This window comes from Suncus etruscus, chromosome 7, assembly GCF_024139225.1.
Source record: "Suncus etruscus isolate mSunEtr1 chromosome 7, mSunEtr1.pri.cur, whole genome shotgun sequence".
NCBI lineage: Eukaryota > Metazoa > Chordata > Mammalia > Eulipotyphla > Soricidae > Suncus > Suncus etruscus.
This window is the reverse complement of record NC_064854.1, coordinates 71,292,655-71,318,677: the sequence shown is the minus strand read 5'-3', so window position 1 is coordinate 71,318,677 and position 26,023 is coordinate 71,292,655. Positions and strand designations below refer to the sequence as shown.

The window sequence follows — 26,023 nt, the reverse complement described above, 5'->3', positions numbered from 1 at the left end:
GTCCACCATGGGGCCTTAGAGACAGTAGATAGGACACTTTCCTTGCATGAAACCAACCTGGGTTCAGTCTTTGGTATCACATATGGTTCCTTCAGAACCACAAGGATTAATCTCTGAGGAGAGAGTCAGAAATAAACTGAGTATGTTGGGTGTAGTCCCCAAACAACAAACCAAAGAGCTAAAAGCCTTGAGTATTGTTGTGTATGTTGTATAACTAAAAAATCCTTTCATGGGGTACTGAGGCTACAGAAAGTAGCTTGTGAAATTCTCTGGAAATTTTTATAGAATCAAGTTACTGGTTCTAAAAATAATTTTATTTTATACTTAAACCTCTATGTTTCAGAAGTGTGGTTGAACAGTTGAAGATTTTCCAAAAATATTTAGTTGATGTGACTTTTATAAGAAAAAATTTATTTTTGATTAAAAACTTAGGAAAGATTTTAAAGTGGGAAAAAGTGATCTCCTACATCTGAACAGCCTAGATGAAGGTAAAATTTTACAACTGTACGATATAAAGTAATCAGTTGAAAGACAGCACTGATTGTGATTTAGAAAAGATGAGAAATCATTTTACTGAGTGGAAAAGTAGAGTCATGCTGGGAAATGTGTAGTCCATAGTTAACATTTCTTCTTTTCCTGTCAAATCAAAGGAAAGAGAAAGGTAGTTTTGAAACAGAGAATCAAAAAATCCTCTGAGGAAATTAGTTTAACAACTAACTAGTGAGCTTGATAACAGATAACAGTCAGTCACCATGTGGAGAAGGGCTCCTGAGGGACGTTCATCTCTGATAGCATGAAACTGTATTTTTACACAAAAAATTGATACCTGCAACACCATATATAAAAAAATTAGAGGCTCAGTTTTGAAAGCTTTGGGAAAAAACGAAGAATTAAGATTGAGAAAAATATAAAGCTAAATAAGTTAATTTTTTTTAAATGTGGTCACATATTTGCCCTACTTGAAATATATTAATTTTAATTGTAACTTTCAGAAAAATATTGAATGAAAAAGTTCCTTGGACAGAGACTACTTTTTCAAATTGTTTTTATTTTTAATTATGAGAACAAAGATGCAAAGAGGACAAGGTAAAGTTAAGTGGAAAGACAATCACCCATAAACAGAATTCTCAGTAGTCCCATTGCTGATATCTTAACTTTGAACTTTCAGCCAAAGAACATTAAGAAAAATAAAACAGAACCCATGTACATTTACACTGTCCCTCAAGTCCCAGATTGTAGTACATAATATTTCTTAGCAGCACACAAAGTAATCTAAAGCCATAAAACTTATGTAACTCCTTAAACATTGAAGACAAAGTACTTTTTTACATTTCCATGCACATGCATATTAGTTTAAGTTAACCTCAAAAGTTTAAGTGGGTTGTTTTTCTTAAAGATTAGAGTCAAAGGAGCACAGTAAAAACGCTGTTGGAGTGGCAGTTATTGTTTGCATAGGCCCATAAAAATATGAGGAACATGGAAAGGAAAATCCTTGGCCTAAATACAAGGAGACCCTACCCCTGAAGTTTCTTGGCATAAGACCAACTCTAGGCTCCAGGCAAACTAGTTTGTCCAATCTAGGTCATTGTCTGTAGTGCCAATACACTTTTATTTTTCACACAGTCTCTGTTGTTGGTATCATGTTTATGTATTAAAGATCCTGGAATCTAAATGCAGTCAGGATGGTGCAAAGTGTCCTCCCGTTTCATCTCACAATTAAAGAGCAATGCAGAGAACCCTGTCCTGTAAGCAGGTCGTTGTTGTCAAGTCTTCTGAATGTTAAGGGAAGTCTCTTTTGAGCAGGTCGATGTCAGAGCCATGGTAGTGTCTTCCCTGGTAGAGGATTGCTTCCAGGTGTTATTATAAAAAACCTTGGATGTTTTGTAGATAGCTTCCCTGGTTTGGGGGTGAATGGAGGATGCCCATTCTGACAGAGACCACTTTTATAGAGTCCATGTTCACTGTTTTATATTGTTTCCACTACTGTTCACAGTCAATTAAAAAAAATATCATTTAGTGAGCAAAGAAAGAAATGTGTTTTGGTTTAAACTATGCCTTTGGCAGATTTACCCATTTGAACTGTAGCACGGAATTCACCAAACTCAAAGGCATTTTTTTTTTAAATATCTTTAAACACCTTGATTACAAACATGAGTATGATTGGGTTTCAGTCATGTAAGGAACCCCCCACCCCTTCACCAGTGCAACATTACCATCACCAATGTCCTAAATCTCCCTCCTTCCCAGCCCACCCCCGCCTGTACACTAGACAGGCTTTCCACTTCCCTCGTTCATTCTCATTGTTAGGATAGTTCTCAATGTAGTTATTTCTCTAACTACACTCATGTCTCTTTGTGGTGAGCTTCATGAAGTGAGCTGGAACTTCCAGTGATTGGCACACATCACAAAGGATGAGAACAAGCAGTGTTGGCAGGGACGTGGAGAGAAAGGAACTCTATCCACTGCTGGTGGGAATGCCGCCTAGTCCAACCTTTATGGAAAGTGATACGAAGATTCCTCCAAAAACTGGAAACTGAGCTCCCATACAATCCAGCTATACACTCCTAGGGATATACCCTAGGAACACAAAAATACAAAAATCCCTTCCTTACACCTATATTCATTGCAGCACTATTTACCATAGCAAGACTCTGGAAACAACCAAGATGCCCTTCTACAGATGAATGTCTAAAGAAACTGTGGTACATATACACAATGGAGTATTATGCAGCCATCAGGAGAGATGAAGTCATAAATTTTCCCATACATGGTTGTACATGGATTCTATTATGCTGAGTGAAATAAGTCAGAGGTAGAAAGACACAGAATGGTCTCACTCATCTATGGGTTTTAAGAAAAATAAGACACTCTTGCAATAATTTTCAGAGGCATTCTTTATCTTTATTTAAATACCTTGATTATAAATGATTGTAGTCGGTTTTCAGTCATATAAAGAACACCCCCATTCACCAGTGAAACATTCCCACAACAATGTCCCAAATCTCCCTCCTCCCCACCCTACCCCCGCCTGTACTCTAGACAGGCTTTCCACTTCTCTCATTCATTCACATTGTTATGATAGTTCTCAGTATAGTTATTTCTCTAACTTCACTCACCACTCATTGTGGTAAGTGAGCTTCATGGCAAGAGCTGGACTTTCCAGCCCTCCTCTCTTTGTCTCTGAGAATTATTGCAAAAAATGTTTTATTTTTCTTAAAACCCAGAAATAAGTGAGACTATTCTGTATCTCTCTCTCCCTCTGATTTATTTCACTCAGCATAATAGTTTCCATGTACATCATATATAGAAAAATTTCATGACTTCATCTCTCCTGATGGCTGCATAATATTCCATTGTGTATATGTACCACAGAGTATTTCCTTGCTATTATCCTTATAATTGTAGCTGGTTACAAAATATGGGTGAAACATCCAAATTAATTTAGGTTCTAAATCCTGTGCATTTCGAAGGCTATAGATAATATCGTTTGAATATCTACTTTGTCCTGGGTGCAGTGAACCTGTCAATGAAATACTGATAGAAATTGGTTAGACTTACTTTATTATTATCATTGGTGTTTAATCATTCAATAAATTATTATATTCAGGCCAAGATATATTTTCTAGTAATAGATTAATCTATTATAGTTATGAGTTAGTAGTGGTTACTAGGGTGGATTAGTCTGAAGGAATTTCTTCATACCACAGATAAAAACAGAATAGCAAAGACGAAGCATTTTTCTAAATTCACCCAGTTTTTAAGCAACTCCGGTTGGATTTCAACCCAAATTTATTTTCTTTCTATATTTACCACATTGTGAATGAAGTTTATTGGAGGTATACAATAGAAGCTTGCATAGTAAACTGCAAATTCTAGCCTCTAAAATCACTGTAATGTTTCTTCAATTTTACTTTTTAAAATACTTTGCAATAATGGTATATGTATAATTTTCTTATTCACCACTAAAGAAAAGTTTTACAAGTATCATGTTGAAATTCACAATGTTCCCTTGAGGAATTGAAAAGAATTCTCTCCTCACCCTTTACATTAATCAGAAAAATACAAACCTAGAAGACAAATACTGAAAGCTTTTCAAAGTAACCTTGCAAGAAAGCAATGTGAAGGTAAAACACAATGGCTTGTGTATTACAATCAAGTCATCAAACTACAATGACTGCTTCTAAGCTTATATACCGTATTTGCCGGCATATAAGACGACCCTCCAACCCATAAAAAACTTCCTAAAAGTCTTAAAAGTAAGTTACTTATTAAAAATAAGAGGGGTGTGGATCACTCATCCCTGAAGCTGGAACAAGTTTCAGCATGCCGTATACCAGCATATAATATGACTCCCAACTTTTAGGAAGTTTTTCACGGGTTGAAGCAGGGGTCCTCAAACTTTTTAAACAGGGAGCCAGTTCACTGTCCCTCAGACCATTGGAGGGTCTGATTATAGTAAAAACAAAACTTATGAACGAATTCTTATGCACACTGCATATATCTTATTTTGCAATGAAGAAACAAAAGATACAAATACAATATGTGGCCCGCGGGCCAGTTTGAGGACCACTGGAAGGGTCGTCTTATACGCAGGCAAATACGGTAACTGGAATATTTTATCCTTGTGTTTTATTATTTAAAGTTCTAAAGCAGGGGTCTCAAACTCGCGGCCCGTGGGTCGTACAATTTGTGGCTCTGCCCTAGAGGAATCTTTTTTTGTTTTGTTTTGATTTAGTTGTTTGGGTCAGACCCCCAATATTCAAGGCTTACTATTGACTTTGCACTCAAGGATCACCCCGACTTTGCCTCCTGCGGCCCCCAGGTAAATTGAGTTTGAGACCCCTGTAAAGTATAATTTAAAGAAAATAAGATTTCTAAGTGGCAAAAATTAATACTGATAATTTACATACAAAAGGTTTTTTTTATCAGTCTTAAAACTATTTATTCCCAATGGTATTACATATTTTGAGCTTCCTAAATGCAATTAAAAGTTGAGGCATAGACTATTTCTAAAATATAAGACGTTTAGATTCCTGCTGATTAAAGTGAATTATCCAACTAAAAAACACCATATAAGTAACAATAGCTAATAAATATTAAATTTAATATAAAGTAGACACTTATACTAGATACTTTGTAATTTGGTGCCTAAAAATCAAAAGATTAGCATTACTATTTTTAAAACAATTATTGTAATTTAGGTAACATCATTACAATATTGCTAGCATTTATGCTTTAGATGTGTTGCAAGTCAACCCCTGAAGAGGTTGACTGATGGAGGGATGGAGGATGAGGTCTTTCCCCTCCAACTTGGATCACGCGTCTGCCACCCCATCCAGCCAACGGTTCTGAGGTGAAGCGGCAGGTAAAAGGCTAGCAAAGAGTCAGGCTTGTGAAAATTTAGCTTTATTCAGAGGACAAGACTAAAGCCCAAAACCTCAGCATCAGTTCCAGCCAAAAGCCTCTCGCCTTCCACAGACCCTTGTTTTTATCCCCCAGAATCATTTACTTCTGGTTCACCTCTTCACTTCTCCTGTCTCCCTAACATGTCCCTATGGTAATTTTAGTTTTTTAATTCAATGCTAAGATTTCTCATCCTTAGATACTGTATTTTCTTGTTTTGCTTTACCCTGTATTTTTCTTCCTGTGACTTATTTCACTTAACATGATATGCTTCAGTTTATTCATGTTGCAGAAAAATGCAAGATGTCATCTCATCTTTTAATTTTTTTTCATGTTTGGAAGATAAGTGCCCCAAAGTGGAATCACTGGATTATATAAAAGTTCTTTTCTAGCTTTTTTGAGAAGCTTTCATGTTGTCTTTTATAGAAGAACCAGACAAAAAGGGGGAATGAAAAAAAAAAAGAACGAGACAGCACATTCCCATCAACAGAGAATTTAGAGTTCCTTTTTAAACTACATCCCCAGTAACCTTTGTCTTTTAGATGTCATTCTTATTGCTATCAGGTGATCTCATCTGATATGTATTTCCTTGATAACAAGGTAGTACTTTTTTCATATGCCTATCGGCCATCTATATGTCCTCTTCAGGGAACTGTCTATTTCCTTTCCCCATTTTTGATGGGGTTATCAGTTAATACATTACTGAGTTTTTGGAATGCTTTATATAACTGGGATGTTAGCCTTTTACCTGATATAAAAACTATTTTTCTTCAGGGATGGGAGGTTGAGTCATATGCAGTGGTACTCAAAGACTACCATTGTCATTATTTGTGTTGAGGTCATACCTAGGAGTCCTCAAGAAGTCATTTGTGATGACAGAAAGCAAACTTGAGTATACTACAATGTAAGATAAGCATTGTAACTGCTGTTAACTATCTCTCTAATTCTACCCTATGAAAACTTAAATTTATTATAATTCCATTTGTTTCTGGATTATATATGCCAAGTGAGTCAATGAATTGAGTACATCCCTCTCAGGTCCTGGAGAGGTCTGCCTATGTTTTTCTCAATGTACTTTAGGATTTTGGTTTAATCCTGAGATCTTCAATCCCACTTTGAATTAATGCGAGTGGCTTAAGGTGTAGCTTTTCTATTCCCTTTTATATTTTTTTATACTTCTAGAAACCGATTATGAATAAGATTTCTAAGAAGAAAAAAAATATATATGGCCAGCAAATATATAAAGCTAACAGCTTGGCTTAATAACAATGAAAAACAAATTAAAACATTTCTAGAAGCAATAAAATATATTTCTAATATTTGAGATAAATGATAGTACTTCTAACCTTCTAGGCAGGAAAATAAATCTAGATTCTTAATCAAAAGGCAGATTATATATGGTTAAGCCATGAAAAAAGACATAAAGCTACTGATAAGTAAGTTCTGTCAACTGAAGGCTGCCCTCAAGTACAGAGTTATTTTAGATAACAGGGCCAAAACTGAAAAACAGATTTGTGTTCAGGGATTTGCAGATGAGACAAACAAGAGAGCAGAAAATCACCACCATATTTGGGGGTGGGGGTTGGACATGTGGTCCTGAAAACCAGGATCAAATAAAAAGATTCAAGCAGGGGTGAGGAGGAAGCAACTGAGGAGATAATACTAAAACTTAAATTTAAAATATAAAACAGTTGGATTCGCTAGTTTCTTTTCTTGATATGAAAAGTTTTCCTTTTCACTGTGTCTTCACAAGGCATTTTCATTATGCACAAATGTTCCAAATGTCTCTTCTCACAGAGATGCAAGATAAAACTGGATTTAAACCTAATGGACTATTTGACCATAATCATCTCTTTAAATACCATATTACGTAATCAGTTATATTCTCAGCTATTTGGGGGTAGGATTCCATAATAAATGTTTCAGAGGCACACAATTATGTAAGTTCATGATTTTAAGAATATAGAAGGGGATGGAGCCTAAGCGGTAGTTGCAAGGGGTAGGTCATTTGCCTTGTATGTGCTGACCCAGGATGGACAGCGGTTCAATTCCCCCACCATCCCTGTAGTCCCATATGGTCCCCCAAGTCAGGAGCAATTTTCTAGCGCATAGCCAGGAGTAACCCGAGTGTCACTGGGTGTAGCCCAAAAACCAAAACAACAACAACAACAACAAAGGAAGGTGAGGAAGTAGAAACCAACATGAACTAATTAAATCAGGTAAACACAGTGATAATAAATAAACAAATTTGTATTGGTACCATTTGTCCAGAATTATTAAATAAATAAAACAAAGAAGGAATCTTGGCATGTCTAGAAGGGAAGGTCAATATTTAACATGTTATAAGAAGATATTTCTAGTGACAAGTAACTTAAGGGCCAAGAGACAGTATAGTGATTAGGGACATGCCTGGCATGTTCTCGACCTGGGTTCCATTCCTGGCCGCACACTGTTCCCTGAGCATTGAGTATCACAGATAAGCCCTAATGGCTGGACATCTCCACTGTTCTGCCTGAGAAGCAGTATCTCATCCTTTAGGATTTAAGTTGAACCAGTAGTCCAGTTTTCCAAGAATCATTGATCCAGAGCTAGTGAGTATTGTCTGAAAGACCAATCAATCCCCCCCCCCCCACTAAAAGAAAATAACTTAAGTTTGAAAGTTAGGAAAGATAATGTAGATGAATGTATGAATGAAAGTATGTGAAATTATCAAGAAATGTAAAAAAGTTTATTAAAAATAAAATTATTGTGTAACATTCCCTATATCTTCATCCAATTATCAGTAAAAAAAATTCACTCTAAAGTTAAAACAAGAAACCATAGAACATATATTAGTAAAATTACATTTACAGGACTAGTCTTAAAGTATCCCTATTTATGCTAGAATACAAAATTTGAAGTTAGTTATAATAACAATATTTTAAATAGCGAAGATGTGGGAAAATTTTATAATACATTTCTGAACAACTTAATACATCTTGGATTGTCTGAGAGCACCAACTAATTTGGAATCTGTTCCTTAAATCTTTGTAGTTACACTAATAAAATGATGTAAAAAAGAAGTTGTCTGTAGGAATATTTATTTATTTATTTTGGATTTGGGCCACACTTGGTAACACTCAGGGGTTACTCCTGGCTATGCACTCAGATATTGCTCCTGGCTTAGGAGAATATTTATTAACACTATTGTGAATACTATTTTCAAGAATTTATCACTTATATAGTGACTACTGTGAAGTTTATCTAAATACAAATTATGAATATGATAAACAGCTACATTCATTATTAATTTCCACATAACTCCAGAAATGCGAAGTCACAGATATAAGTGATTTATTTGGCTTTTGGAAAGTAACAAAGAGATTATTAAGTTCCAAAGATTTTTAACACTATTATATATTAAAGGAAAAATGTCTACAAACATTCCCTCACAAGCTGGTAGTTTTATATTTACACAGTATTATTATAGCAATTTTAAGTGTTAACCTATGACAAATACTGTTAATTCTGAAAACATGAAAAATAGCTTTTTTTTTAATAGTCATGCTCTCTTGTTTGACGAAAGCTAGTTGTTTCATTCTAATGAAATTTAATACTTTAAAAATGCATAATAGATATTCAGTCTGCTTTAAAAAAAACTTTTAAGAAGGTGATCAGGTAGAATAGACAGAAGGCTCATCATCACTTAAATCTGACTCATCTTCATTTACTCCTTCAATGACTGATTTCTTTCCCTTACAGCAGGATACAATTAATCCAATCAAGAAGACCTGTAAATTAGATACACTGTAAGTTATTTCTTAAATGCAAGTAATATGTAAAGTAATAAACTTAAAACCCAATGGTATATTAGTGATAAATACAGCATGGTACTGGAATAGAGACAGACTTTCAGACCAGTGTCAAACAGAACATCTAAAGACAAAACCCCAAATATATGGTCGATTAATCTCTTTTTTTTTGGTTTTTGGGCCACACCCTGTGACGCTCAGGGGTTACTCCTGGCTATGTGCTCAGAAGTCGCTACTGGCTTGGGGGACCATATAGGACGCTGGGGGATCGAACTGCGGTCCATCCAAGGCTAGCGCAGGCAAGGCAGGCACCTTACCTATAGCACCACAGCCCGGCCCCATGATCGATTAATCTTTGACAAAGGAGCTGAGAACATAAAATGGAATAAAGACAGATAAAAATAAAAATAAATAAAAACAGATAATAGTTAATAAATGTTGTTGGAACAATTAGCTAATCGCATGTGGGGCCAGAGCAATAGTGTAGTGGTAGGGTGTTTGCCTTGCACACGGCTGATACAGGATGGACCTCAGTTTGATCCCCGGCATCCTCCAGGCCCGGAGCAATTTCTGAGAGCATAGCCAGGAGTAACACCTGAGCGTCACTGGGTGTGGCCTAAATACCGCCCCCCCCCAAAAGATAACCACATGTAAAAAATTAAAACTGGATTCATATCTCACACCTCACACAAAAGTCAATTCAAAGTGGATCAAAGACATTGAGATCAGACCTGAATCTATAAAGTACATTAAAGAAAACAAAGGCAAAATGCACCAAGACCTAGTCTTCACAGGAGTCAAAGATATGATGCCATTGACAAGGACTATAAAATAAAAACTGAATAAGTGGGATACAATGAATTTATTTATATTTTAAATGAATACATCAAACTAAAAAGTTTCTATATGGCAAGAGAACAACAGCTAAAACTATAAGACAGCTGACTGAGTGGGATGAAATATTTTCACTTAACACATCAAATAAAGGCTTGATATCTATGATATCAAAAGTACTCACAAAGGCTACCTGGTAAAATCTAAAAAAAACCCATTAAAAATGGGGAGAAGAAATATATATAAACTCTGAGGAAGATCAACAAGTGGCCAAGAGAAACATGAAAAAAATGCTCATCATCAGCTATCATTAAGGAAATCCAATGCAAGAGGACAAAGCAATATCATCTCGTAACTGTACAGTTAGCAGATATAAAAAAATATTGGAACAATGTGTATTAGTGGAGATGTGGTGAAAAAGGAACTCTCATCCCCTGCTGGTGGAAATTCTGCCTGGTCCAACTCCCATGGAAACAGTATGGAGGGTTCTCAGAAAACTGAGAAGCAAACTACCATATGACCCAGCAATCCTGCTTTTGGGTATCTTCCCCTGGATATAAAACATTCATTAAATGTTTAAGAATAACTAAGAGTTGGTATAATAACTAAGAGTTGGAATCAACCTAGATGTCCAACAAAAGATGAGTGGATCATGAAGATGTGTCACATATACACAATGAAATACTAATTGAGTATAAGGAAGGTGCTATCATGCAATTCACTGCAACATGAATAGAACTGGAAGATATTATGTCAAATAAAGTAGACCAAAAGAAGAATAAATACTTTGTATTTATCATTTATATGTGGTATTTAGAACAATTATGTGAAGAAATGAAATGGCTTAAATGGAGTTGTCAAGAACACTCTAGGCCTCAGAATACAGTGAGGAGAAGGAAAGTAAGTAGAGGAGGATAAAGACACATATGAAATGACAGAGAACAAGAGTTAAGGGGTCTTAGATGCATTGGTGGTGTTAAGAAAGGGTAGAACTAAATATTCAAGCCAGAGTCAACAACAATAAAATCATGAGACCCAAACTTTAGAACTAAACTTAAAAAGATGCCTGTTAAGATGGCAGGCTAGTGTTGAGTGGTGGTGGCATAGGATGGAGTCTAAAATACTGGTGGAGGGAGGTTTATACTGATAATGGGATTTGTCCTGAAACATTGTATGTCTACAAACTATGAATAACTTTTGTAAATCAGTTTGGTTTCAATAAAAATAAAACAATTGTATTACTTTGCTATAAATAGACTATACGAAAGATCAAATTATCCCTGGAATATGAACACTTACCACAAGGAAGGCCCAGTTGCCAAAATAGTATGCAGCACTAAAGAACCAAAACTTGTGAAGGAACAGGTATGTCCGGGTAACAGTGCATTGATCTATAAAAGCAAATTCAGGACTAGAGTGAAACAGAATAAGGTCTCTTTTAATAACCGTTAATATCATTTCTAATATTAATGTAATACCAACATCTAGTAGTGTATTAATATTAGACATCAATATTAATAGGTATCAATATAAATATATAATTAGTTATAATTGATTAATCTATGTGTATATTAACACATTTAATTAAGTGTATATTGTGTATATTAATATTGATGTCAATTAATATAGCATATCAATATATCTAACATATCTAATATATTGCATATCTAATATTATACCTAGTATTGACAGACCATTAATACTGTATCTATAGGTTCTTAATTAAAACAACCAACATTCTATAACCAGTAACTCTTAAAGACAGAAGTTTAAAAACAGAATTTAGGTAGGGCTGGGGAAATAGCAGAAAGGGCTGGATTGTCTGCTTTTACATGTAGGATGCCTGAACCCAATTGCTTTCCTAAGTGACCTCAGAGCAGTAATATTAGGGTTGCTAAATACTGCCAGGTATAGCCTTAAAACCAAAAATAGTATTTAGATCCTTCTACAGAATCTATTCTTTCAACTGCTTTCATGTTAAATTGCCAGTAGGGACCACACACAAAGAGGTGTTCTTTGGGGCTGGCAGCTACTCCAACAATGGTAGGCTGGCAGCGACTATTCACCCAGTGAAGTTGGGATGCTGTGAGGATTCCAGGGCTCAAACTTGACCTTGTGCTCTAGCATTTGAGCAATATCCTTGTTCCCAACTAACATTATAAATGAATCCTACCAATGTAAGCTCTTTTTCGAAAGCATTAAAAACAAAGGTAGTAATGGGTAGCAATTTATTGGAACTAGAACATTCATTTTATAATCCAGAGTGTCATGCCTAGAACAAAAATAACATTTTTTGATAAACATAAGAATAATCACGAGCAAAACAATCAGATATGGCTAGGATTAAGCTGTACTTTTTAAGAATTCAATTCTTAAAGTAGGGCCAAATTTTAAGGTTTTTCTGAACTTTCTTTTTTCAGGGCTGGGGGAGAATAAAGAAAGGGTTTGGGCCACATCTTTTGTTTCTCAAGGGCTACTCCTGTCTGTGCTCGAAGGCCCTTATATGGTGTTGAGGATTAAAGTAGGGTCATATTCATAATCCCTGTGTAGTACTGTCTCTCTGGACCCTGTTTAGAACGTTTTTGTTTTGGGGGGCCAGACCTGGCTCTGGAACTCATAATAATCCTGACTCTGTGCTCAGAGATCATTCCTAAAGGGATTCAGGGTGACCAAAGGAGGAACTGGAGACTGAATCTGGATTAGCAGAGTACAAGGCAAGTGCCCTACCTACCATTCTATAGAAATCTTAAGCATCTTAAATCTGGAGACTCAACACTTTTCTCAGTTTGTTAAGTTCACTGTTATTATTTCTTCCAATAGAAATTCTGCCCCCTTTTTTCTTATTCTGGAAGCTCAATAATGTGAATTTGCACATGGAACAATTTCCAGAATAGCATATAGGTTGGGACACAAAACAGTGTCAAAATATTAATAAAAATTTCTTTTACTATATACTTAGAACATATTGCAAAAAAAGAACAGACAAAACAATAACAGAATGCTGAGTAAATATTGGGCCAAAATGGAAATAAAGAGGAAGTCAAAATACTTCTAAAAAAAAACTCCCTCAAGAATGAAGGCCAGTAACAAGGAAATAGAAAAAGTAGTAGTGGGGCTGGAGAGATAGCTCAGCAGACCGAGTCTGCCTCGCACATAGCCAACCCCATGTTTGATCCTCAGCATTCCATAAGATTTTCTGATCCCCACTACAGGACCTGAGTGCAAAGCCAGGAAAAGCCCTCTGTACCCAAATTAGCCCAAAATGAAAAAAAGAAAAAGAAAAAGGTATACTACAACAGAAATTCATAGTAATGCAAGCTTACATCAAGACACAAGAAAAGTATCAATTTAACAGCAGATTAACCTAAAAGAAGTACAAAATAACAAATAAAACCTAAAGTTACTAAAATTAAGAAATTATATTTTAATGTACAATTAAAACTAGGATATAACAAGTAGACGTCAGAAAGATAATATAATCAATGAAACCAAGAGTTTTTTTTTAAATAAATGATAAAATAGATAAGCACTTTATTTAGGTTTACAAAGAAAGAGAAAACTTCATTAATATATAGGATCATAAATGATTTTTTGGGGGTCACACCCAGTAGCGCTTAGGGGTTACTCCTGGCTCTATGCTCAGAAATCACCCCTGGCAGGTATGGGGGACCATATGGGATGCCGGGATTCGAACCACCATCCTTCTGCATGAAAGGCAAACGCCTTACCTCCATGCTATCTCTCCGACCCCTTATAGGATTATAAATGAAAAGAAGTAGTAACAGACACATAAAAAATATAGACGATCATAAAAATCTCTACAAAAAAATTTTAGGCTACCAAGAAGAAATGATCAAATTCTCATAATCCTTCAACTTCCATTGCAATTCTATTTGTAAGCAATGCACTACAAAGAAGACAAAAATTCTTACAAAATATAAAGTGAATCCCCACCCTGAAGACTGGCCCATTATCTGAACTTGAGATGAGTATTCTCAACTTCCTCCCTCCCATCTCCTCAGAGAACCCCACATTCTTTCTCAAAAACATATCTTTCACTTTATTCTTCCTTATAATTCTCTAAGTTTATTTCAATGCAAAAAAACTATTTTACTTTACTTCACTAAATATAAACACATGCAAACATCCAAACAAAGTACTTTTGAATAAACAGAACAATTAGAATTAAAAACAAAACAAAGAATAGAGCAATTAAAGTGAAATCACAGCACAGGAAACTAAGATATCATACAAGAAATACCGAAGATACAAAAAAATGGGCAGATAATTTGCATTCACTAAAATAACAGAATACAAAATATAGAATATAATATAAAATATAGAAAATATATAGAATATAAAAATAAAAAGCATCTGGTCAAAGCATTATACATAAAGTTTACAACACATATCAAAATTCCAATAGTATTCTTTAAGGAAATAAAATAATGTTTCTAAATTCCTATGGAACCATGAAAGATCCTAGCAATCCTAACACAAAAGAACAGAACATTAAGTGCCCTGACTTTAAACTATACTCAGAGATATCAAACACAGTATGTACTGGACTCATGATCAAAATATAAATCAATGAAACAGAATTGAGAGCACAGAAATAATTCACCTATATATGAAGAATTTATTGAAGATAAGAGATAAAAATAATATAAGAAATTTTCTTCCACATATGACAGGAAAATTGGATATTGACATGCAGAAGAATGAAAATAGATTTTTACTATTTTACTTAAAAGTTAATTAACACTCGGGCTGGAGCAATACCACAGCAGTATGGCGTTTGTCTTGCTGACCCAGGACGGACCTAGGTTCGATCCCGGTAGTCCCATAAGGTACCCCAAGTCAGGAGCAATTACTCAGCGCGTAGCCAGGAGTATGAGTATCACTGGGTGTGGCCCCAAATCAAACAAACAAAAAAAGTTAATGCCTGATATTAGAGATAAATCCTAAAATGTATTTAAGAAAATAAAGGACAGACATTATGATATTGGTTTGTCTTCGGGGTTGCCTTTAGTGATTATGACACCAGTGGCAAAAGAAGCAAACAAAAACAATAAAACCAAAACTGTATTGAAGAACAATAGTATTATGTCAAAATATAAAGTTATAATTAAAATTATTTTATTAATTTTATTTTATTAATCTTATATACTAATTTTATATAATTAAAATTATTTTAGTAATAAGAGAAAATATAAAAAATAATAGGAGAAATATTAGGAGATAATATTAATACATCACAATATAGAAAGGAATATAATATATAAAATGTAATATTAAATTTTATATACATGTTTCATAATATATATCACAAAACTTAACAAGAAAACAAACTATCCCATCAAAAATGGGTTAGAAATCTGAACATATATGCTACAAAAGGAAATATCTAGATGACCAATAGACAGATTAAAGAATGGAGATAAAACTTATAAGGACAATGAAACATCACATCACAACTCTGAGAATGGCCTACATCCTAAAGACCAGAAATAAGTTTGAGAAATAGGAACTCTCATTCACTGCTGACAGAAACATGAATTGGTGCAGCTGATCAGTATGGGAAAATATCAAAGTATTACAAATGGATCTACATAAGATCCAACAATTTCACTCCACTATATGTATCTCAAGGACACAAAAACATTAATTTCAAAAGATCTAAGAATACCTATGTTCATTGCAGCAGTATATATATACTATAGTGAAATTACAGGAACAGTCCAAATGCACATAGACAGATGAATGGATACAAAAGTTTGTTTGTGTGTATGTTTGTGTGAGCATATGAATAACACTCAAAAATAAAAAACATGAAATCACTACAGGAACAGTCTAAGTGCCCACAGACAGATGAATGGATACAGAAGAGTGTGTGTAAATATTAATATTACTCAGACATAAAACAAAATCATTACAGGAACAGTCCAAGGTTTGTGTGTGTGTCCAAGGTGTGTGTATATATGTGTGTGTTGTAAATATTAATGATATTACTCAGACATAAAACACAAAATCATTACAGGAACAGTCCGAGACCCCAAAAACAAATGAATGGATACAAAGTGTGTATGTGTGTAGGAATATTACCCATATTACTCAGATATAAGAAAACATGAAAATTTTAGAACATTGATGGAACTAGAGGGAGTCATCGTAAGCAAAATTACAAGAGAATTATCAGATGACATATCATTCATATGTCATGTGCATAGAAGAAAAGCATAGAACTAGAAAAAAAGAAAGCCCACCAATGCATTCAGAGCACAGATCTGTTACTATTAGAGGGAGAAGAATTCAAATAACTGTAGTTTAGAGATATTTGTACTTTGTTGGTGGTTGTCATGTGATATCTACTTTAAATATATGAAATTTGGGACATTGGTGATGGGAATGTTGCACTGGTGATGGGTGGTGTTCTTTCCATGACTGAAACCCAAATACAATCATGTATGCAATCAAGGTGTTTAAATAAAATATATTTAAAAAATAAATATAAGAAATTATACTATAACACAGTCTTATAAATTATGTTACCTTTTTAAAAAAGCAAAATTCTGTACTGCAACACAACATACCACAAACAATATTCAACTTGATAAAGTGCCTGTACTCCAGATCCTGACAGTCTTGCTGTCAAAATATTTTTTGCTTATTTTTCCGACTTAGAGACATGTAAATCTATCTTTTGCTTATAAATAAGAATATCATTATATATTTTCACAGATTAGTTGGAAAAATCAAATATGTAGAAATCTCATGGAAAAAATATTTTCTTTTTCTTTTCTTTTCTTTTCTTTTCTTTTCTTTTTTTTTTTTTTTTTTTTTTTTTTTTGGGTCACTCGGGGGTTAGTCCTGGCTCTGTGCTCAGAAATCACTCCTGGCAGGTATGGGGTACTATACGGGATGCCGGGATTAGAGCCACCATCCATCCTGGATAGGTTGCGTGCAAGGCAAACACCTACTGCGGTGTTATCTCTCTAGGCCCCTTATTTTCTTTTTTCAAAGTATAAACAAAAGAACAGAATATTCTAGAGCTACTCGTGTGGTAGCAAGAATAAAAAAGTCATCTTATAATTTTGGAGTATGTCCAACATAATAAAAAAAAACAGTAAGGAAAACTGCTTGCACATTAGTATCATGACTATTTAGTATATAATATAAATAATATTATAATATATGATATCTATAAAATATAAATATAAATAATATATGATATAATATTATATGTAATAATATAATATATAATATATTACATAATAATAATATTACTCAGACATAAAACAAAATCATTACAGGAACAGTCCAAATATATATTATGTAATAATATATTATATATAATTATATATAATATGTAGTATATAATATGTTCATTGTTTTTCTGTGTCTAGAGTATATATATGTATATATATAGAATATCACTATTTTTCTGTGCCTAGAAAATATATATACAGTAGTTTTGGTGAATAAGAGGACCCTTCAACCCCTGAAAAACTTCCTAAAATCTTAAAAGTAAGTTACTTCTTAAAAGTAAGAGGGGGAAGGATCACTCATCCCTGAATCTAGAATAAGTTTCAGCATGCCATATACAGGCATATAAAATGACTCCCGACTTTTAGGAAGTTTTCATGGATTGAAGGGTCGTCTTTTTTTTTTTTTGTTTGTTTGTTTTTGTTTTTGGGCCACACCCGGTAACGGTCAGAGGTTACTCCTGGCTATGCGCTCAGAAGTTGCTCCTGGCTTGGGGGTCCATATGGGACACCGGGGGATCGAACCGCAGTCCGTCCAAGGCTAGCGCAGGCAAGGCAGGCACCTTACCTTTTGCGCCACCGCCCGGCCCTGAAGGGTCGTCTTATACGCCAGAAAATATGGTAGAGTATATATATATATATATATATATATATATATATATATATATATATATATATAGAGAGAGAGAGAGAGAGAGAGAGAGAGAGAGAGAGAGAGAGAGAGAGAGAGGGTATATAATATGTTCATTATTTTTCTGTGTCTAGAGTCAAAAGATACATAAATGCAATTGAGTTGGAAAGGAGACTTGGGACAAATAGGTCTTAGAGTCCTTCGGAGAGAGAGGCGTATACTGGTGATGGGTATGATGTTAAATTATGTGTGCAAGAACAAAATCTCAATTGACATTAAAAAATATCCACAAAATGAAGAGTGAAATTCAAATGAGTTAAATCAAGAATAATGATACACCACTAATCATAAAATATCTTTAAAATAATCTAAATGTTTCAAAAATGGGAAGAGAAGTATGCTAAAGTATATGTAACAAATGCCTCTTTACAATTATTTTCAAGAACAGTATCTTTCTTCCTTGGTAAAACTATTATATGGGCTTTACTGTACAAGTATATACTTTTTGTTGGTTTGTTTTTGGTCATGCCGTTTTGTTTTTAGCAGCACTTAGGTTACTCCTGGCTCTGCACTTAGAAATCACTCCTAGCAAGCTCAGGGGGCCATATGGGATGCAAGAGTCAAACCAGAGTCGGCCACAGGCAAGGCAAATGCCCTACCTGCTGTGCTATCACTCCGGCCCCTTTATACTTATTTTTAAATAATCACTGTCTTATAAATATTTCTAAAAAGCTTCAAATAAACACAACTTCAACTATCAATTTTCATGCTTAGGAATAACTTAGGAGTTCCTATTTGTCTAAATAAGAAGTTTCAGGGGCCGGGTGGTGGCGCTAAAGGTAAGGTGCCTGCCTTGCCTGCGCTAGCCTTGGACGGACCGCGGTTCGATCCCCCGGTGTCCCATATGGTCCCCCAAGCCAGGGGCAACTTCTGAGCGCATAGCCAGGAGTAACCCCTGAGCGTTACCAGGTGTGGCCCAAAAACCAAAAAAAAAAAAAAGAAGTTTCAGAAAATATCTTCTAATTTCCAAACATGATTAGAAGATAAGAGGCTAAGTGACAGAAATAAACAGAATAAAATCATTTACTCTCAGAGATGTAATAACACAATACTTAACTGGCTTATGCCCAATCAGTTATACTGTCCATGACAAAAATATGATGGGGCCAGAGCGGTGGTGCAAGTGGTAGGGCATTTGCCTGCACATGCTAACCGGTTCGATCCTCCGGTGTCCCATCTGGTTCCCCAAGTCAGGAGCGATTTCTGAGGGCATAGCCAGGGTAAGCCCTGAGCATCACTGGATGTGGCCCAAAAAGAAAAAAAAAATTTTTTTCTATTACATTATTTAACACACCTGTGATTTTCAAAAGTTTAGGATTTGACATAACCTTCTAAGAAATAATTTTGTGGGCTTATTTGCTATAGAAATATGGCTTTATATTACAAATAAAACATACACAGTGAGCATTTAACAGCTCTATAATTTTATTTTAGTATGTATATTTAAGGGTTTATGGCCACAGAAGACATTTGGTTAATAAGCCTCATATAAGTATTTTATATTAAACATAAACTATTACTTTATATGTGGAATTAAGTAATATTAATTAAACAGAGTGATAGAGGGATTCTCATTTCACCATATGCTATCTTCCAACTGTTCACAGAATCATAGTTATCTAGGAGAAAAATAAACACTCTTCTAAAGTCAAATGACTAAAAATTCTAAGTATTTTGAATTTAGTTTGAACTTCAAGCAAAGTTTAAAAAAGGTGACATTTTATTCAGGAACTGTGTTCTAAAGCTTCAGTGTTCAGGAGAATTCTGAGTTGTTATTAAAAGGGTATGTAAAAGTTCTAATTAAACTGAAGATTACATGCTAACAATGAGCAACTAAAAATAGGGATTCATTTAATTTTTTTATGGCATTAATTGTTTTCTGATGGTACTGCAGCCATTAAAAATATCTCCCTCGGGGGAGGGTGGAGGAAATTTCTCCCCTATGCATCCATAAACTATAGAGGCAGGGGCTGCACCCAGAAGATTCCACATGCCAGTTCTTCTGTTTCTCTTCAGCTGGTATGTTGGGGGCTCTGGGCAGGACAGCTAGCCATAGGAGTCCTAGGCTGACCACTTAGTCCAGGGGACTGAGATCCCCGACGCCAGAATGGTCTTCAGGGCCACGCCTGGTAAATCAGGCCCTGGGGGGAGGGTGGGGGAGAGAAATTCCTCCCCATATGCATCCACAAACTACAGAGGCAGGGGCTGCACCTAGAAGATTCCACATGCCAGTTCTGTTTCTCTTCAGCTGGTATGTAGGGGGCTCTGGGCAGTACAGCTAGCCATAGGCCCCCTGGGCTGACCACTTAGTCCAGGGGACTGAGATCCCCCCACGCCAGACTGGTCTTTAGGGCCACGCCTTATAAATCGGGCCCTGAGAGGGTGGGTGGGGAGAGAAATTCCACCCCTATGCATACTGGACCCCATTCAGAAGTTCTTTTCTTCCTAGTATTCATTTTCAAAAGCGCGGGGGCATAAATACGCCCGTGAGACATATATACTTTTTAACAACACCCAAAAATATTCTCAATTCTTGACATTTCTAGAAAAAAAAATTGAATTCCCTAGATTTGAAGGATAATATTCAAATAGGTCTCTAAAATCAGTGTATATGTAGACGTGACTTCCTATACAGTGGTCCTCTCTGTCTGCCAAGCCTAATCCATAAACAATTCATCTATACAATGTATATAGCCCCTCTGATATATTTTCCCTCCTCCACACCAGAGCCCCTTCTACTCCTTCATCTCCCAATCCGGATTCGTTATCTTCCCCTTAATTAACCCTCTTTACCCTCAGTTCTTTAATTTGTTAGGCACCAAGACCGACCTCTTGCCCCAACAGATTCTACCCTTCACACACCCCTACAAAGCTCATTATTACTCCAAAACTCTCTCACTCCCAACCATCAGTACCCCACATTTACCCATTTTTAACTTCAGTACTACAAAGTTCTAATCACACACCAAAGTCGTGCATTGGATTTAACAACCCCCAACTGTTTCAAAAGACATAAAATGGACACCTATGTCTTTTGAATATTTTATGTGTATTTTCTTTAAAAGCTATAACTCTTTCTAAATATTCTTTCACCGTGACGATTCTACCCAGTTTTTATCTTGTCTTTTCTTTGTGAGCTGTTCAATAAGGAATTTTGGTGGAAGAGTCCCTCAGTTTAATGCTTATTATTGAACCATGTCATCGGGATTGTTGGACTTGTTCTTACGGCCCCCACATGCGCCGATAACACCACGTGGCATTGTTCCTTGTTTGCATAGGCACATTAAAATGGGAAAATACTATACATACAAATAAGTTCTTATCTAATAGAAATTGGAACACACAAATCTCGTAGTGCAATGGGACCTTACACCCTGAACATTGATATAATGACCTGGCACAGGCCTCAGATGAATGGGCATCCTCCAATCACCCCTGAACCAGGGAAGCGATCTACGACAACACCTGGAAGCAATCCTCTACCAGGGAAGACCCTACCATGGCTCTGACATCGACCTGCTCAAAACAGACTTCTCTTAATACTCAGAAGACTTGACAACAACAACAACCTGCTTACAGGACAGGGTTCTCTGCATTGCCCTTTAATTGTGAGGTGAAACGAGAGGACGCTCTGCACCATCCTGGCTGCAATGTAGGATATGCAGATTCCAGGATCTTTAATACATAAACATGATACCAACAGAGACTGTGAAAAATAAAAGTGTATTGGCACTACAGACAATGAATGACCTGGATTGGACAAACTAGTTTGCCTGGAAACTAGAGTTGGTCTTATGCCAGGAAACTTCAGGGGTAGGGTCTCTATGTATTTAGGCCAAGGATTTTCCTTTCCATGTTCCTCATATTTTCGTGGGCCTATGCAAACAATAATTGCCACTCTAACAGCGTTTTTACTGTGCTTTTGTGACTCTAATCCTTAAGAAAAACAAGCCACTTAAACTACTGAGGTTAACTTAAACTACTATGCATGTGCATGGAAATGTAAAAAAGTACTTTGTCTTCAATGTTTAAGGAGTTACGTAAGTTTTATGGCTTTAGATTGCTTTGATTGCTAAGAAATATTATGTACTACAATCTGGGGACTTGAGGGACAAAGTAATTTTATGTGGGTTCTGTTTTATTTTTCTTAATGTTCTTTGGCTGAAAGTTCAAAGTTAAGATATCAGCAATGGGACTACTGAGAATTCTGTTTATGGGTGATTGTCCTTCCACTTAACTTTACCTTGTCCTCTTTCTTTGCATCTTTGTTCTCATAATTAAAAATAAAAAAATTAATAAAAATATTAAATTAGGAGCCAGAAAGATAGCATGGAGGTAAGGCGTTTGCCCTGCATGCAGAAGGTCAGTGGTTCAAATCCTGGAATCACATATGGTCCCCAGAGCCTGCCAGGAGTGATTTCTGAGTGTAGAGCCATGACTATCCCCTGAGCGCTGCCGGGTATGACCCAAAACTCAAAAAAAAAATTTCTAAATTAAAAAAGCCAAGCAGAGTATATAAGACACATAAATTCAATGCAGACCTTTGAATTAAATTATTAATGACTTCTCCACCTTTCACTTATCAAGCAGAAAAATAACAAAATGAACAATTAAACAGCAGCCACTCATTTAACATGAGTCTATTTTTGTCAATTCTAGTGTATGTTGATTATCACTATAGTTAACTGATAAAAAAGAACCTTTTGCTATAAAAATACTTAAAAAATGTAATGTCAATTTAACCACAATTAAGTCATCACACTGTACTTGATATCACTTTAGAAATATTATTAAACTATAAATCTAAACTATATTATTATTAAACTATAAATCTTAAACTATAAATCCTGAAAATATATACATTTACAGATGTTAAATTCACATGCCACAGAAACAAATTCTTAAGTATTTAATGACAAAACATTATCTTTTTCATTTAAAAAAGTAGCTTAAAGGTAGGTAAAAATATTAAATTATAGAAAGTCAAGATTTAGTTCTTCAGTCTGCTAGTTATACTGGTGGACTCTGGTGAATTAAGTTAAATTAACTTCTAAGTATCTTTTTTTTTTTTTTTTGGTTTTTGGACTACACCCAGTGGCACTCAGGAATTACTCCTGGCTCTGTACTCAGCAATCACCCCTGGCAGGCTTGGAAATCATCATTCACAATTAAACCCGGTCTGTTCTGGGTAGGCTGGTACAAAGGCAAACACCTTACCACTATGCTATATCTTTCTGGCTCCTAAGTATCTATTTCTTTTTTGATGTTGAGATAATGTCATTTCTGGTAGATAGAGATGGGTCAGATTGACCTTCTGAGGATTAAATTTAAGTAGAAATTTATGACAAAAAGAAAGAGTGGAAGGATCAATGTATTGGTATCAAAATAATAAGCAAGAACTTATAATAAAATAAGACATGCTATAAAATTACCTATAGTGGCCTTGTGTGGATTCCATAAAACTTACACCTAGGGGCCGGAGAGGTAGCATGGAGGTAAGGCATTTGCCTTTTATGCAAAAGGTCATTGGTTCCAATCCGGCATCCCATATGGTCTCCCAAGCCTGCCAGTTAGGATTTCTGAGTGTGGAGTCAGGAGTTAACCCTGAGCGCTGCTGGGTGTGACCCAAAAACCAAAAAAAAAAAAAAACCCCAAAAAACCCAACAACCTTACACCTAATTTTTATTACAATTTTATTATAACAAAAGTCATAATTTTATTATATTTTATTATAATTTATGTATAACTATATTTTTATTATATTATAATCTACTTATATTGTCTTAATTTAATTTTGTTTTGAAGCCACACCTGGTGACGTTAAGGGGTTACCCTGGCTATGAGCTCAGAAATAGCTCATAGTCCTGACTTGGAGGACCATATGAGATGCCTGGGGAATTGAACCTCGGTCTGTCCTAGGCTAGTGCATGTAAGGCAGATGCTCTACCACTTGTGCCATTGCTCCGGCCCCATTAATTTAATTTTTATCAACAAAAATTTAGAAACAAATTAGAACAACAGCAATTTAGAAAAAAATCACCCTAAAAACTACATTAAGAAACAGTCTAGATGTTAAGCAAAACCCAGGAAAAATGATCCTCTGCTTAACAATTTTCTGGTAATTAGCAACCTCTTTAGCAATGGACATAAAACATCAGGTTTTCTCACCTAGATTATACCAGCCAAAAAAAGATCAATAAAGTCCTCTTTTAGACTCAATGCCTACCCCCAAAAAAAGTGACAAAAAATTTGGGTTTCTGAACAGATTCCTCCCCTCTCAAGAAAATTCACTAACCCTGAGTCTTCAATGTTTTTAAATAGCAACATTTCCTAAGAAAAGTAATAAATTGTCCTTGAGAACATTATGTTAAGTGAAATAAGTCAAAGACGACAAACACTGTATGATTTCACTACTATGTGATTCTAAAACCAAGCTTATAGATGAAGAACAAACTGCCCCTTAAATGGGATAAAGAATAAGTTTAGGTCAAAAGACACAAAATTCTAGTCATACAACATACAAATCACGAAATGATAATATCCATAAGAAAATAGGTAACGTAAAAGTAAATACTTAGAAGTTAAAATATCCAACCATAACTTATAATTAATACTGAAATATTTAAAGGTGGTAAGATAAATCTTAAAAGTTCTCCGAGGGGCTGGAGAGACAGTACAAAGGAAAGGGAAATTGTCTTGCATACGGCCGACCCAGGTTCAACCCCCTGCATTCCTGTGTTATCAAGGAACCAAGAGGAATAATTCTTTTTTTTTTGTTTTTGTTTTTTGGCCACACCCATTTGATGCTCAGGATTACTCCTGGCTAAGCACCCAGAAATCGCCCTGGCTTGGGGGTACCATATGAGACGCCCGGGGATCGAACCGTAGTCTTTCCTTGGCTAGCGCTTGCAAGGCAGACACCTTACCTCTAGCGCCACCTCACTGGCCCCAGGAATAATTCTTAAGTGCAGAGCTCTGAACACTTTCTGAGCATCATGGGCATCAAAACAAAAAAAAACAACCAAAAGTTCTATTCACAGGAAAAAATCATACCCTTTCCCCGGTGATGATATTAATTAGATATACTGCAGTTATCACCTCATAATCTACACAAATATCAAATCTTTACATTAAACTCCGAAAACTAATGTTGCATCATTAAACATCAAATCAATAAAAGCTCAGAATGGGAAAAGAGCCATACGGGATACTTTTAAGTTCTGAAATATGGAACTCAACATATATTTTAAAATCTCCACTGAAAGTCATTTTCCTTCTCAGTTATTTTAAATATAATTTTAGGGTTTGGGGTTGGACAGTCACTGTCTAATCACATGGAGTCTAAGTTGGGACTACATGACATATGTTCAAAGTAGGAGATGCCCCTGTACTGTAAAATGTGTGAGCTCTTATCCCTAATAGATAAGAGCTTGTTTCTCTACGTAAAATTTCCCCTCTTTTAGTATGCCTTTCCTTTTCCCAAAAAAAAAAAAGGTGGGCCCGGAGAGACAGCACACCAGCGTTTGCCTTGCAAGCAGCCGATTCAGGACCAAAGGTGGTTAGTTCGAATCCTGGTGTCCCATATGGTCCCCCATGCCTGCCAGAAGCTATTTCTGAGCAGACAGCCAGGAGTAACCCCTGAGCATCGCTGGGTGTGGCCCAAAAACCAAAAAAAAAAAAAAAAAAAAAAAGGTGCTATCTTATATTGCTGGTGCATTTGGGGGTAAGTGTGTCAGGCTCCATCTTCTCTGGCCCTGGTTTTGACCTAAGCTTTAATTCCAGGCAAGACTTTTTCTTGTAGGTTTTTGTACCCAGCAAAACCAAAACACCAAAAAGGTGCAGTTAAGGAAGAGAAGTAAATAAAAACAGGACTATACATATATATATATGTGTATATATACATATGTATATATGATGCATATATATGCATATATACATATACATATGTATATGCATATAGATTAAAGGGAAAAATAAACAAAAATGAATTTAAAAAAGTAATTAAGGGAACCAAGTGTTACAGGAGACTACCTTGCATT

General features: G+C 35.4%; 1 protein-coding gene across 1 annotated transcript in view; it reads right to left on the bottom strand.

Moving 5' to 3' along the window:
• Window positions 1-8,712: 8,712 nt before the first annotated feature.
• The window catches only part of LMBRD1 (LMBR1 domain containing 1), a 100,322-nt gene continuing 83,011 nt past the window's right edge, over window positions 8,713-26,023 (bottom strand). The window contains exons 15-16 of the mRNA XM_049776870.1: window positions 11,328-11,419; window positions 8,713-9,173 (exon numbers count right to left, since the gene is read on the bottom strand). Of these exons, the coding sequence (XP_049632827.1) occupies window positions 9,057-9,173; window positions 11,328-11,419 (209 nt within the window). The 3' untranslated portion in view covers window positions 8,713-9,056. The remainder of the gene's footprint in view (window positions 9,174-11,327; window positions 11,420-26,023) is intronic.